Below are 15,373 nucleotides of genomic sequence, written 5' to 3'. Positions count from 1 at the left end.
ATGTAAAAGGTACATAGAAGCAGTATTTTTCTATTAATCTTGATAATTTATGTTTTAATGTTTCATTAGTCGGTCTAGAAATTCAATGTTCACACCTCAGTGCCTTGAACTGTATGATTTGTTTATGTCCTCTCTGCCAGCTTTACTGCTGTCTAAATAAAAACAAAACCTTCAAATAGCATGTATGTGTGGATTCTGCTTATTTTTATTCATTTATGCCTGATATATGGTGCATTTATTTTTAAGCGGTGATTTGTTTTTACTTAAAACAAAAAGAAACTCATAGAATTATAACAAACATAAACTATGACACGTTGTAGAAAAACGTTTAAAAAACTGACGAAACAGAAGAAAGCTGTTGTCAAAAGTATACACATCTCTGAAAATACCAGCATTTTGTGATGAAAACATGAAACGTAGAAGACTGAAACTGAAACAAGAGGTGCTTCAAAACAGCTTTAGTTTAAGAGTGTGAAAGCATATGACGTTCCTGGATTTTCTTTTTTCTTCTAAAACGGAGGAACAAAATTAGTTGATTAACCACAATCTGTTGTTTTGCCTCTCAAAAACCTGGCATTTGAAAAGGGCTGTAGAAACTGAGAGCTAACCTGCAGCTTCGTTCCTGAGCTTTTAGGAATCATTTCCCCACCAAAACTCCAGACAGAACCACATGTTTATGTTTAACATTTTTTGGGCAAACTTAGAAGACTTTTACTCTCATTTGCACATTTATTTGCGTAAAAATGAAAGTTCTAGAATGTTTCCAATCATAATGAATTTGTATCTTTGTATTCACATCACTCTGTTGTATGACCTGGTAATGCCTCTACCCAAATGCAGGTACATTTAATGACATTTAAAAGGCACTTAGCAAGCTTTGAGCATTTAGCTAGAGGTTGTGCACTAAGATGATGGCGTGCTGAACTCTCCCAGCCTCCTCAACAGTCCGTCAAGCGTCTCCAGGTTCTGGGATTTCTCCTCCAGCAGCTCATATCTCAGGCTCGAGATGTCCTGTTTGATCTCTTTCAGCTCACCTGGACCAGAACAGATGCAACCAAGAATAACAATGAAGTTATTAGTATGATAGTATTATCATACTATAATGGTACAGATACCCAGGTATATATCTATACCATTTTAGGTATAGATACATAAGATGGAAAATAAGACCAGATCAAAACAAATTAATCAGGAATGGATAATTGCAGACACTTATGGCTGGGCAGTTTTGCAATGATTGCTCTAAAAGATTTATGCCTCAGTGTTTTTAGTAGGAAAATAAATACTACAGACCAAGTATTTATTGTCACAAAGTTATAATAATGACAAACACACAGAGCTTAGTTTATATTACCTTCTGTGATCTCGTCGCTCTCTCTGTCTGCTTGAGCTTTGATTATATAACGCTTGATTAGTCGCTTCATGATCTTCTGCAGCCAGTGAAGGAAAAGATGGGGAATATAACATCATTATATAATAAAATCCATTGTAAATTTATAGAAGTTAATTTTATACAATATATAATAAAACACTCAACTACTTCAACACACACCTCATATCTTGTCGGGCCATTTGAACCGCCATAACCTGGATTTTTGCTCTCCCCAAGCTGCGGAAAAACCCATATATGTTGTGTAATTTGATTTAACTAAACTGAAATTACAGTAATTTATTTTACTTTGCTCTTTTGCTCTCAAGTGAGTTTGATCCTGAAGGAATGCTTAATACCACTAGAGGGCGCCAATGATTATTTCATTTACTTTTCAGCCGCTGTAGCGAAGAGGGCAGATGCAAATTTGTCTACAACCACAACTTTAATGTAGTTCATTTAGATTTATTGTGATAGATACAGTTACTAATTAGCTGTAATAATTAAATATAACTGTGAAGAAGCTGGAAAAGATATATGGGTTTTAAAATGTTTTATGAAAAAAAGTACATCACTGAACAAGCAACGTAATGGGGATCAATGAACACTCCAAGCTGCTCGAGGTTCAGGTATAAGAAATATTCAAAAATTATAAACCTACTCATGGAGGATGCAGCTAAGATATTCATTTTAGTCTCAGTTAAAATAGCTGAGAGAATCTACAGATAGGACGACTATTAGTTGTTCACTCTGCAAATCTGTGCTTTCTGGAAGCGTGGCAAGAAAATCCAGAGTTAAAAACATCTGTAAGACCAAATCTGAGGAACTTAAAGGAACATAAACACTTTATCATGTGTTTTAAGTCATTACATGTTGAATCTGTATACCTGATTAAGTTGTGTCTCAGTTTTCTTCTCCCTGTGTCTGTGAGCCACATGCAAGAGCATGGACTTTATGGCTGTGGCCAGTCCCAGCACAGATTTTGGACTGGGGACCAGATTGAATGGCACAGGGAGTGTCCTTCCCTCTTCAAAGTAAGAAAACCAAAGTTTCGCCCGAGCAAACTTCCACTCGACATCGGCATCATCCTGCAGAGAAACAAAATGGAAAATAAAAAAACAAAAAACAGGTTTAAAGTGGCAAATTAAATATCTTTTGGGAATAAATTAATTCATAACCAGATTTAGAAAATTAATCGGTGATGGTCTTCCTAGAAATAAAGATGACATAATCAAATGACATGTAACAAAGGCAGAAATTAAAGAAAATCTGTTGTATTAAGTAATTTGGTGTCATAGTGAACATTTTGCATCCATATTTAGATCTGCAAAACAGTGGAAAGGTCTGGTTCAGGGAGAAAAGAGAGATAGGCAGAAGCAAAACCCAGAAACTGTACATCATACTATAGATCCAGTTACAGTTACAAGAAAAATAAAACAGCCTTTGCAGTTCATTGAAAGCTAGATTACAACACTGATAGCAGTCAGATTGGTTGTCTTGGTTGTGTTAGGGGGGGGAAAAACACACATTGGCATCCCTTAAAGGCTGGAAACTTCTGGTTTGTTTGTCCAAAGATAACAAAAGCAATTTATGAGATCATCTAGACAACAAATCCCAACTATATCTGGACATGGTGCTTCTGGACGGCCAGACTGCAGAAACCTCCCTCTCTTTCTTGGCTTGTTTTCTACACCGCCTTGCAAATATGTTCAAACAGCTTGAGCAATTGTTTCAAATTCTGACATAGTTTAGCATGTTTTATTGAAATTTCGTGACAGAACACAAAGTAGTTCTTATTTGTGAAATGGAAGATAAATTAAATATGGCTTCAATTATTTTTACACATAAAACTAAGAAAAAAGTGGTGAGTTAAAACAGCTGAGTCTTTTCTGTTTGGTTGCACATCCAGAGACAGAAACGTCTGGACTTTGACTGGGCCATTCTATCGCATCAACATGTTGTAATCCATTAATCACAATACCTCCACAGCATTACGCTGCCACTACCTAGTGTTCAGTTTGGTTTTTGCCATATAAATAATTTTGACTGTATGTCTAAAAGTTTCCATTTTGTTTTCGTCTTCCACAAATTTGCTGGATCTCAGACTTCCAACAAAACTTCTCACTGCGTCCTTCCAAGAATTGCCTTCTTCTTCTTGCCTCTCATCCATAAAAGTCAGATTTGTGGAGTACAGAACTAATCATTTACTGTTTACTATGATTAAAACTCTCGTTGAAATAATATCCATAACCTAACCCTGCTTTAAGTTTCTCCACAATTTTGAGTTTAACATGTCTTGGTCTTCATAAGGCTTTTTGCTCACTAATGTTATCTAACAAACCTCAAAGGCTTTAACCAAACAATTTGATTTCTACTGAGATCCTCTACCGATAAAGTGACTTTTGAAGTCAATTGTTTGTGCTCATTTTTATTTAAGGCCGTCTGAAGCTGAATACATGTGTTTTATCTGTTGAATATATTTATGTTCAGACAGAGTTGTGTGCAGCAAAGCATTTAAATTCATTTTTATGAACACAAAGAAAGTTTATTCTACAAAAGAGTGCAAAAAATTCCAAACACATTCCAAACTCATATTTATAGGCTCGACCACACGGTAATGTAATATACGTCAGTGATGTACCTCTATCTCCTGGAAGGAGCTGTTAATCATGGCGATGAGCATGTTGAGCAGCACTATCACCATGGTAACGTTGTAAACCCCATACAGTACGTAGCCAATGTTCTCAATGAACTTGTGTCCATTGTTGATGACTACAGACTTGACCTCAGAGAGTCCAAATATAGCCCAGAACAGCGTCTTGAAGCTCTCCTCCAGGCTACATGAACATACAGAAAGGAACGTTTTTAATTTAAGCAATCTATTAAACACGAAAAAAAAATAATCCAACAGCTGGAAACCTGCTTCCAATATCCTCTCTAATATCTAAATACAGAGTACCCGTCTAGAAAAGGTAGAAGCAACGCAATAATTCCTAAAAGAATAAGAATGAGAAGGAAAGTCTAACATTCTTTGTAATTTTCTTCTATTATCAAGGTTGTTGTATTTATTGAAGTTGTCAAATATTACTGCATTATGGTATATTCATTTAGAAATATATATTTTTAACATGTTAAATGTGATGCTTGCTTAGATAATTTTTACTACTGTTCTTCTTTTGTTTTCTTTGCTTTTGTTTCAAATGTATTTTGTTTGCATATAACTTTGTTTATTCTTTAATTACACTGCGCTCAATAAAGTCAAACACAAAGTCAAACTTAAATTCAAAAACCTGATTAAAAACAGGTGTGTTTTAGAAAAATAGTGTCTGGTCAAATCAGATTTGTTTAAAAAAAACAACAGATCACTGCAACACTGATCAGAAAACTAATGAGGGCAATATAGTTTAAGCTTTGTTGTGTTTTGTTTTTTGGTGTTTCTTTTCACAAAACATTAACCAATTTAATTCAGAAATAATCCTGTTTCAGCCTCGTTCTTCAATAAAAGTATCACTTAGAATAATTATGTGTGCATGAATGTCTCACGTGGTGAAGGCGTCATTCTGCTTCGCTCCCAGGTAGTAAGAGTACAGGTTGAACATGCCAATCATGAACGCCAGAAAGACCAGCAGGAAGATGACCATGAACTTGAAGATGTCTTTGACGGTTCTTCCTAAAGAGATCTGGAGCGGCCCAAAGCTCTCGTTGGCTGGCAGGATGTAAGCAATCCGAGAGAAGCTCAGCACGACTGCGACCGCATAAAGACCCTCCGACACGAGCTGAGGATCTGACGGCGTCCAGTGGATACGAGCTGCAAAACGGGCATAAATCTGCTGGTAAGCATCAGGATATCTGCTGCGAATGAAAACCTGACTTGTCTTACATGTGACGGCAGTGTTGTGACAGCAGCCATAGTTAAAATTCATTTTAGTTTCAATAACTAAAGCAGAAGGGCTTCGAAAGCCATAACTACTGTAACTACTTTTGATGTAGAGGAGCCGCCGCAGCTCTACTTCATGTTACAATGAATAAACTCTAATGGTTTGAATTGAGATTTTACGCGATGGACCAACACAAAGTTTTGCACAATTGTGACTGGAAAAGAAAATTAAGATGATTAACATTTCTTGCAAAAAGAGATCTGAAAAGTGTGGTATGTCTTTACTTTTTAGCCCACCTGAGTATGCTTAAAATGTCTTAAATTCATTGAAACACTATAATTTAGCCTTAAATGCATTCATTTTAGGTCTTAAATTTTGTTGTGGCTGGACTGTTTTATCTCATATACTCTATATAGCTGACTTTTTTCTTGCAGGGCTTTACTGTTACAGCAAACTTTGAGTCTGGGTTCACTGCGTTCTGTGACTCAAGGCACAGCTAGCTGCTAATAACTAGCTGCTAATATACTCTTGGCCAGAAAGGGTTAAGCTATCTAGCATTATGGGTAAGTGCAAATTCATTGTCTCACTTCAGTTGCCAACCCAAATTTATTTATTTGCTATTTTCTTTTGCACATTTTTGATGTGATAAAGGTCTTAAATTCTACTCATCATGGTCTTAGAAAGGTCTTAAATTTGAATTGGTGAAAACTGCAGAAACCCTGCTGAGTCAGTTTTTTGTTCAATAAAATTGCAATTACAACTATTTTGGTCTCTACCAGCTTTGAAACTCTAGAGACTTTTAATTCACTCCTCTCTGAAAAATGGTCCAGGTTTTCATTTCCAAATCTTCTCAACTGGATTTAGGTCTTGACTTTGACTTGGCCATTCTAACATCTGATTACGCTTTCCATCACATCTTAAATCTTTTGCAGCTTCTAACTGGTTCCCTGAAGTTAGCAAGAATTTCCCTAACTTTTAACTGGTGATACTATATGTGTGTGTGTGTGTGTGTGTGTGTGTGTGTGTGTGTGTGTGTGTGTGTGTGTGTGTGTGTGTGTGTGTGTGTGTGTGTGTGTGTGTGTGTGCTTACCCAGAGTGAAGTAGTGTATCTCTGGGGGAAGTTGGACCAGAGTTTTGCAGTGTTTGTACACATAGGCCTGAGCCAAGTCAGCTTGCTTCATTGCAGAGAAGCGGCAGCTGAACGAGGCCAGAAAAATGGCCAGCATCCCAAAGTCCAGGAAGTTCCACGGTTCCACCAGGTACTCTCCAGGTCCTTGACTCCAGATCTCCTTCACTTCGGCCCAAATCATGCCTACAGCAGCACAGGTCAAGGGTGACATCCTTGTTTTAACATTTGCTTTAGTTGTTTTCATATATTGTCGTCTTCCACTCACCCATGACCCATGAAATGATTAGGATCTCCATCCAGGTGAAGGGGGTGGTGGTCTTGCGGTGAAGCAGCAGGGGGTCCAGCTTGAGTTGTGGACTTCCAGGTTGCTGATGATGGGTCATGTTTGGCAACAGCGTGGTGCCTGCAAAGCGGTCCGCTGCATTCAGGATGAGCAGGCCCAGGAAGATGGTGAAGGACGAGGCGTGGGCGACAAACTTCATGAAGGGGCTGCGCATAACTTTTCCCACCTGAGAACAGAGTGAAGAGCATGAGAGATCCGGTTGGCTAGTGGGTAAAATATAAGCCTGAACGTTGCATACTCTGCTGCACGGAGTGACCCAGTAAGCCACAGACAGTCCAGGGAGTCCTACAGCCACCGCCAGCACCACCAGCAGCTTCACAGCAGTGGTTTGTTGTCTCAGGCCGGGCAGGTTCTCGTACCAAATACTCAGCAGCTGTTGCTGGCAGTTTGGATGAGCAACGAACTGGAGGAAAACGGAGCCGGGTTAAAACATCGTCAGACAGCTTAATTCAGTTTATATACGAATCCTGCTCATTCGACCTTAGATGGGATCTAATTCAGAATCAATCCAGTTCTTTCCAAAGCAATTTAGCCACAAACAGTGAAAACTGCAGTATCTTCTAGACGCCAAATTGTGCAAACAATGTGCCTCATATTCTGGAAAATAAAGTATGTTGCACTCCAGTCAATTTATAAGGATCATATAACAGGAATTGGTGAAAAGTTCAGAGTCTTAGATGTTTGAAGAGCATTTATGTTTGTTTGTTTTAACAAAGAGCCAATAAAGAAGAGATCAAACTAAACAGAAAAACTCCAGTTCTGGATTTTTTTCATTTTTGGGAGACTCTAATTAATTAACTCTATTGTTTGTTTGAATGCCTGGTTACCTTTTTGAGTTCGTATTTGATAGCTAATTTGAGGCGTGTGAGGGAGGGACGACCTGGCATGTCGAAGCTGTCGTCAGAAACCGTTTCTCCATTCAAGATGGCCTCCACTTCCTCTGTGCTGCGACAAAGATCCAGAAGGCCCACCACATAATCCTTACACTGGTTTGACAGGCGACTGTAATCATTCTGCATAAAAATAAGAACATAAGCTGAAGTCGTTTTAAAGCAGCAGTAACAACGTGTGGTAGGAAAGCAATTGTGATTTTCTTCTGATTTATACTTTTGCAGATACTGTGCTCATTAAATCATCGCATTTTTTGGACAAAAAAAAAATCACAACCAAGATTTCAAACATTTCATTTCACGCCTATTTTATTCATTTTATGTTGTTCTCTTTACATAGTGAAAGGCACATTGCCCCTTTTCTGTTTTTGCAAAAAGAACAAGTTTAGTTTTAGCCACAAAGTGTTTCCCCACACCTCATTGAAGTAACTAAAATATGGAGGAATAAGTGAAAGTCCAAAGCAAAATTGGATCCCAAGTATGCAAAGCACTCTTAGTTTTACACAAAACCCAAAAATTCAGTTTATGTATTGATGTAAATTCAGTTGATATTGAAACTCTAAGTTTTACAATAGTAATTTAGTCATCTATTGTTTTTTCTTGTTGGTTAAAAAATAAACAAAAGAAACTAGACTTTAGTATCACTAATATGTACATTAAAACTTTTAGGTCCCAACACTAAATCTTATGGTACTCCACCTTTAATGTCAGCAATATTAACCAGCATAAACGGATTCCCGTTATGATCAAACACTTATGAGCAAAGCTTCTTTTCTTCTTTATATACAAACTTGTAATTTTTTTACACTTTTTGTAAGTGTAAATAATCTTAATCTGTACTGCTTTCTTTCTGTTCCTGGTGTATGTCATTAAGTAAATTCAAGTGCTGAAAATGATGGAGATCTGTTAGTTCAACATAATAAAGATAAAACAATTTTGTTCTCATACAGCACTTTAGAAAATTTAGAGAGCAGACAGCAAGAACAATTTCAAACAGAACCGATGCCATGCCTCCTGCCCTCTGGGAGGCGTTACAGAAGCCTACAGACCAGAACCACCAGGCACTGGAACAGCTTCTTCCCCACAGCTGTCACGCTTTTGAACGCCTCCTGACATAAAACATAAACTATAAGGACTGTACTCCCCTACCCTCTCATACAACAATAACACATGGACTATCCTCACACGCACACACATCACGGACTGTTTTCTTCACACACACATACAATCTGTACATTTTATCTGCCGTTATTTATCTATAATCCATTCCCTAACATTCTTGTATATTCTGTATAATCTGTATAATCTGTGCATATAGCTCCCATATTTATATTTATACACAATATCTATATGTCTTTGCTATAACCCCTTATAGTCCATACATACATAGTCTTGTACATCTGTAAATAAATATTATATCTCGTAGAGCACTTCTAGATAGATGCAAACTACATCTCGTTGCTTGTACTTGTGACAGTGCAATGTCAATAAAGTTGAATTCTATTCTATTCTATTCTATTAATGCGACCCTGACTTGACCAGTACAGTTGCACTGACAGGATGCTTTTCCACTGACCTTAAACTCCTTCTCAATGTCAGCCAGCATGGCCAGCTCATTGCTGAGCTCCAAGGCAGCCAGCACTGGGTCCTCACTGGACAGGGAGAGGTATGCAGGACTGGCCAGGCCTCTGTAGGCATTGATCCTGGAGCGTGAGTGGCTGAAGGAGTCGTACTGCTGCTGATAATTACACGAGTCGCAGCCACAGAAGTAGTCGTGAGGAGGGTCGATACGGGCGCCTTTGCTCAGGAGCGTGTGAACTATCTCATATTCCTGGCAGTGGGCCGCAAGTATCACTGGAGTCACATCATGAGAAAACCTATGAGGATAAGCATGGCAACAACAATGTTTTCAGTCGACCAAGAAGTCGGCCTTAACTAGGCCACCTTAGTAAAAATTTATATAAATAACATAAAACAGCTGTATTTATCTGCAGACTCAAAAACGGTGGACATATTTTGTTTTCAGACCAATTTCTTTTATTTGCACTGTAATATCTGATTAAAAGAATAATTCAAATTGATGTAGTCTTTTCACCCCCTCACAAATTTCATTAGTTTTTGCTTTTTTGTCAGTGGTTGACCTCATTATGGTGCTTCTTTACCAGTCGTACCTTGTCCCATCTTCGTCATAAGCATAGAAGTCATCCAACATGTCTACTTGAGCCGGACTTGCTGTCAGACGGTGAGCGTCTCTAAACGAAGGATGACTCAGCAGAGCCTCTGTGATACGGACATAACCTTTACCTAAAGTAAACGTAGAAAGAAAGCGGTTGAAACATTGTGAAACAAAAGTAAAGTTTAGTTTATATGCAAGTAAAATGCAAATTTGAAAGTTAAAAAAAAGAAGCGTAGCTTGCATATCTGGTTCACCCTTTGCTACAACTTGTGGTGGAAAAATCTATTACAGGGTAAATGTTGTATAACTTTTTTAATCTGAGAGTCATTTTATTACTTAAGAACTTTATCCAATCAACAACAAGGTACAAGTGTTTTTGGCTCTGTCCTTAATTAACAGCTCCAGACATCTAGAGAATAAAATTTCTGTAAATTCTTCCTCTTAAGTCAGATGGGATTTAGATGTGTGTTAGGATTGTTGTTCTGCTGAAAAGTTAATCGCCACTGCAGCAGCACATTTTGAAGGATCTTGTAGTAAAATTACTAAAAAAATCATTAATGTCATGGTATGTTTGTTGATGGACCCAAAATGCAGACAGGAGCTGGGAGCATCGATCGTGTTGAATATTTTTAATGACAATATTGAAAACTTACTAAAATCACAGGGAACGCAGGGAGCCAGAGCAGAACAAAAACAGAAATCCAGGGGAAATATCAGCAAGGAAACACGAAGTGTAACAGAGAGAACCAGTGATGTGTGAATTAAAGAGGTAGAGAACACTGGCAACTAGGAAAGGAATCTAACAAATTAACTAGACAAAGGAACAAGTAAACTAGAGTAAGAAAGACACAATAAATAAAAATAACTAGAATCACTAAGAAGGAACTGAAGTGAAAATAGAAACTAACAAAACCCCAAAAAACTCAAAAATCCAAAATCCTAACAATTAACTTTAAGGACCTTAAAAGTAGTAGAAGAAGACACTGCTACATTCCTTTGTTATCATAAAAGACACATTATCTCCTTCAGACATTACATCTCCAAGCAAATTTTGTCTATGCAAATTCCTTACTGATGGCTAGTAGGAGAGCATCTCCCACTCTGGCCAGATCTGCCCTCCCCAGCAGCAGCTCCGTCACCTCCAGATGTTCGTTGGCCACAGCGAGCTGCAGCGCATTCTGTCCCATGTAGTCCACTGCATTGACGTTCAGGTTGGGGATATGGAGCAGCATGCGGCGCACCTCTGGGATGTTGCCGTACTCAGCCGCCTCCAGGAAACGCTGCTCGACCTCTGACAGGCTGAAGGAAGGAGCTGAGAACATGTAGGCAGGACCTCGCATAGCCTGGCGGCGTTTAGAAGCGCTGAGGCGAGCTGTGAGCGACCTGTCAGCGCTGCTGTGCCTGCTGGGAATCAGGGAAACATACGGTTCATGTCAGGACGTAATAAAATGGATCTGGTCTCTACCAAGTTTTAACGCTACTTAAATCTAACTCTGAAAGCGAGAGACCAATCAAGTCCCACACTGTCATGATGTGTTCAACAAAAATGAAGCCAAAGGGGAAAAGCTGGGAGTAAAAAGCTTAAAAAATATATTAATCGTTGAATAGTTTATTGTCAGTCAGTGAGACGCTAACAACAAAAGCAGGAGTTTAGTCGTTTGCTGCACACAGGCGTATGTTCACACAATGGCAGGGTTGGAAAACATCAGCACTGACTTTTAGAGGGTTACAAGACCATTTCCAGACAAGCTGAAGTCCATCATTCTGCATTTAGAGAAATTATTCAGCGGTGGAAAACATTTAGGGCTACAGATTATTTTAGCAAAAGTGGAAATCCTAACAATTTCAACCAAAAGGTTGAAAAAACTATGCAAAACAACCACCTTATACACTACACATCAAAGTTAATGGAAAGGCAACTAGAAAAAGAGAAAGATTAACTGAAAAAGATTGCTAATTAAAGAATATGAACACATGGCTTAGATTTCTAAAACTGCATCTAAAAGAAAAACAGAAGACTTCTGGAGTGTCGGGACCAAAATAGAGATGCTTGTTCATTATATAGAGCACCATGTTTGAAACGCCAAAGGCATGTCAACACAAATACCTCATAAAAACTGAACCTCCCTAAACAACAACAAAAATTAAAAGGTTCCAGTCGGTCCAGACCTCACCCTTCCACACAGATGTTTACTGTTTGTTTATCTGAGTAGTGGAGGTAAGTCAGAGCCTTACCCGAGGCATTGCCCAGCACAGCAGTATTCCTCTCCAAAGTCATCATATAGGAGCAGGTTGTCGCGACTCCTCACTCTGGATCTGTCCGTGTCGCCGGCAGCCCGGCTGATGCGGTCGGCCGGCAGCGGTCTGTGGTTCATCCTGGAGGATGACCAGCAGCACAGGCTCCCGCTTCATGTGAACAAGTAGTCAAGTGCCTGTGGCATGTTCCTGCCTCGCTCACTCGCTCTGCCGCCCTCCCCCTCTGTTTATTCTCCATCCTTGAGAAAGAATGCATCCTTCTGGGTCCCACTATACTTTTATTTACATGACACGTTGAACCTCACAGATGTAGAAGGATCCTGGAGGGTCCATTTCTGATCAACTTGTTTTCTTTCATTTCAGCCATCCGTGGACTCCTCTCTCTCATCTTCTCTCGTTCTCTCTCTTAGCTTGACCTTTGACTTTGCCTTACCTGCGGAAGGATTAATAAAGTTAAGTTTCAGAAGAAAAAAAGATGAATATTCCTTCCTCTTAAGTTTTTATACATTAAATACTTTTTTGTGTGCGTGTTCGAGTGCGTGCATGCAGGAGTGACTGATGGCTGATGAACTGCAGATGAGATTCCTTCGGGTTTAAATTCCCAGTAGACTTCGCTTCCTGTCCGCTCCTACTTTCAGCTGATCCCTGTCCAGTGTGGGAAAACAAACACACACACACACACACACACCCCAACGTATATTCCTGAGACTTGTAAATTAAACTTGCGCGTGCCATTTTCAGTAGCTTTTCTCTATTTTAAAAAATCATGGCTTCATCTCTTGACTGGAGTTCATTCTCGTTAAAAGTGGCCACGCATTAAAAAAAAACCCCTAAAAGCTGAAAGAAATCTGATAAAACCGAGTCTCTGATGTCTGATAGTCAGAGAGAAAACTGCCTTTTAAGGCGCTGATTGCTGAAGATTAGTCATTTTGGACATTTCATGCTATGAGAGCGTTAGACGGTTTCAAGGAAAAGGTCTAAACACTGACGAATGTCACCAGTAAGAAGAGTTTTTGTTGAGACTTCCTTCCACAGAGCAGAACAGACCCGAGATCTGGATGTAAACACTGTCAACCCAAACATACACAGTCTGATTGGGGGGAACACAGAGTGCGAAGCACCTGGATGAGCCTCATTCTCTATCTGTGTGTGCCACTGTATTGATGGACGCTGCCAATATATGCACATACCAGACCACACAAAGAGCCAGAGTTCCTACAGTGTTATCAGCTGCGTTAATAAACCTTTATCACGCAAACACACACAAACAGAAAGTGAATTACGTGTTCCTGCGTGCAGAACTGAACAGGAAGACAGAGGTGGGACAGTACTGAGAAGAATGCAGACTCCTCAGATGAGCATTCTGGTCTTTGTTTCAAAGCTAAAGTAACTCATGTGCTTTCATGCAGCAGCTCTTCTTTTAGGTTGAATATACACACCAAGCTACCAGTACAAGGCAATAAAAGATAAAAAAGTAGCTGAAACCTTGTCGGATTTTTCAATTCTTCCTTTTTTGTCACATTCAACGTTTTCAGATCACCAAACAACTATTAACGCCAGGCTAATATAACCATTGTAGATGTAGATGCAGTTTTCACATTGTTCAGTTACAAAGGGAAAAAGGTGAATCTTACCAACTATGTTAAAAAAATGTTCATATCCAGATCTGCACAACATCCAGTGTTAAAATGGGAACTGAAGTGAATGCATTCAAATTTTATCAAAACATCTGGTAATCAAAAGGTACTGTTTTCTGCCTGATGGATATCAACCTATTCTTAAATGTCTTTATATCAGGACATGACTTGTAGCTCCTGAAATATTTTGTCCTATTTTATGTTGACTCTTTTTAAAGGATTTTCTGATCCTACAGATGACATCAGCTCACCAGTAACGTTCACCTTTTATTCATGATTTAATGAAAGGGTAGGGTTTCGTTTTTCAGACAAGACCAGATCAGCTTGAATTTGTACCTGAATAAGTAACTGTGCTTTGTATTCACTCAGATTATCTCCGTCTGATATTAATTTTCTTTTTAAGATCTCAAACATTTATGGAGGGTTTTTTTTCATATCTAAAAAAAGGTGTTTTCTATTTACATCGGAAAGCCAGATGTTGAGCTTTCCAGATATGCGGTGGTAAAAGTTGTGCTAACATTGAGCTCTGTAAGATTTCAAATACAACTTTATGGTCCTTTAGCCCTCTGTTGTCACACCTCTTACATATCAGACGCTTTAATGGAAGCGTTTTTGTAAACTAGGACTTAAATGGATTCATTTTAAATAATAAATATGTCTTCTCTCTGTTTTTTCTTTTAATAACAATAAGAACCTCCTTGGTGTAGGTTGTGTGATAAAGAGTCCGTTTTTATATGCATGTGGGTCATTTTGTATGTTATCAGTTGAGGTAGATCTCAGTACAAACATAAAAAGCTTTAAACACACATTTTGACCACTATTACTGCACATTTCTTAAAACTCAATTCTGATTCTTGATCATTTTTATATTGCTTTTTTTAATTGTTTGTGCATTTAAAATGTTTAGGTTCATGACGTATTAAAGTTGGGGTCATTAGCACCACCTGCTGGACTGAATTGTTTCTTTTTTTTAAATCAAAATCTGTTTCACCTGTTGCTGCTTCTCTGAAATTGCAACCGCACTAAGCACACTAAATAACTTTTATGCTAAACACAATTTAAGACATTTACTTTTAGTTGCAAATAACGACAGTGTTAATTTTATTTTGTAATAATTGCACAAAGTCAGTAAGAAGTTGATAGTAGAAGTAGTTGATAGTATTCTCAAGATCCTTGACTCTGATTCTGTCATCACTTTAAGGAGTACATCAAAGATTAAATGTTTATGCTTTGACACTCAGTCACACACACACACACACACACTCATTACTAAGAATTACTAAGAATTTCGATTGACCCGTTGACCTTACCGTTATACTTATGCAGTGTGGGAGGAAGCCTGATAGCCCAGAGAGAAACCACATTTGCATGAGGACAACATACAAAAAATTTGAACCCAGGACCTGCTTGCTCCAAAGCAACAGAGGAACTAAATGCACCACTATTGGTCTGTATTTCTCCTAAGAGGTCACTAATTTAACCCAGCAGTTTATAAGTGTGAAGGCTGCTACTCTCCTTTGCTTGGGTGATTTTAACCCAGCTAATTCCATAGATTTTTGCTCTTCTTTATCTGATTTGATCAAATATATTTCATTTAATATTATTTAAGTGCTAGACTTTTAAGTACTAAAATAGCGGAAGGTTCACCCTACATCTCAGGTATCTCCACAGACATGATGAGACAGTGAATTTTTA

At 38.5% G+C, this 15,373-nt stretch overlaps 1 protein-coding gene across 2 annotated transcripts; it reads right to left on the bottom strand.

The window, feature by feature from the left end:
* Positions 1-452: 452 nt before the first annotated feature.
* Positions 453-12,398, bottom strand: trpc6a (transient receptor potential cation channel, subfamily C, member 6a). 2 transcript variants are annotated; one of them, XM_028030899.1, is made up of 14 exons: positions 12,021-12,398; positions 10,858-11,186; positions 9,781-9,913; positions 9,186-9,486; positions 7,547-7,732; positions 6,958-7,122; positions 6,642-6,885; positions 6,338-6,559; positions 4,913-5,177; positions 4,011-4,206; positions 2,257-2,457; positions 1,553-1,609; positions 1,355-1,430; positions 453-1,034 (listed from the first exon to the last, which is right to left on the bottom strand). In XM_028030899.1, the coding sequence occupies exons 1-14, from the start codon at positions 12,158-12,160 to the stop codon at positions 904-906; spliced, it is 2,646 nt and encodes an 881-aa protein (XP_027886700.1). In that variant the 5' UTR covers positions 12,161-12,398; the 3' UTR covers positions 453-903. The 2 variants fall into 2 exon arrangements, with proteins under 2 accessions (XP_027886700.1, XP_027886699.1); XM_028030898.1 differs by having other exon boundaries at positions 10,858-11,189; positions 12,021-12,396.
* Between the last annotated feature and the right edge of the window lie 2,975 nt (positions 12,399-15,373).

The sequence above is a fragment of the Xiphophorus couchianus genome, chromosome 11 (assembly GCF_001444195.1).
Source record: "Xiphophorus couchianus chromosome 11, X_couchianus-1.0, whole genome shotgun sequence".
Taxonomy (NCBI): domain Eukaryota; kingdom Metazoa; phylum Chordata; class Actinopteri; order Cyprinodontiformes; family Poeciliidae; genus Xiphophorus; species Xiphophorus couchianus.
The sequence above is the reverse complement of the archived record's forward strand: the minus strand, read 5'-3'. Positions and strand labels throughout refer to the sequence as shown.

What these genes read in the sequence shown, in the direction of transcription:
- trpc6a (XM_028030898.1), bottom strand. Translation starts at nt 12,160, where the DNA reads ATGAACCACAGACCGCTGCCGGCCGACCGCATCAGCCGGGCTGCCGGC. An exon ending in CTGAGACACAACTTAATCAG is followed by an intron (nt 1,610 to 2,256) that starts GTATACAGATTC and finishes GTTTTTCCGCAG; the next exon opens with CTTGGGGAGAGCAAAAATCC. An exon ending in ATGGCCCGACAAGATATGAG is followed by an intron (nt 1,431 to 1,552) that starts GTGTGTGTTGAA and finishes CACTGGCTGCAG; the next exon opens with AAGATCATGAAGCGACTAAT.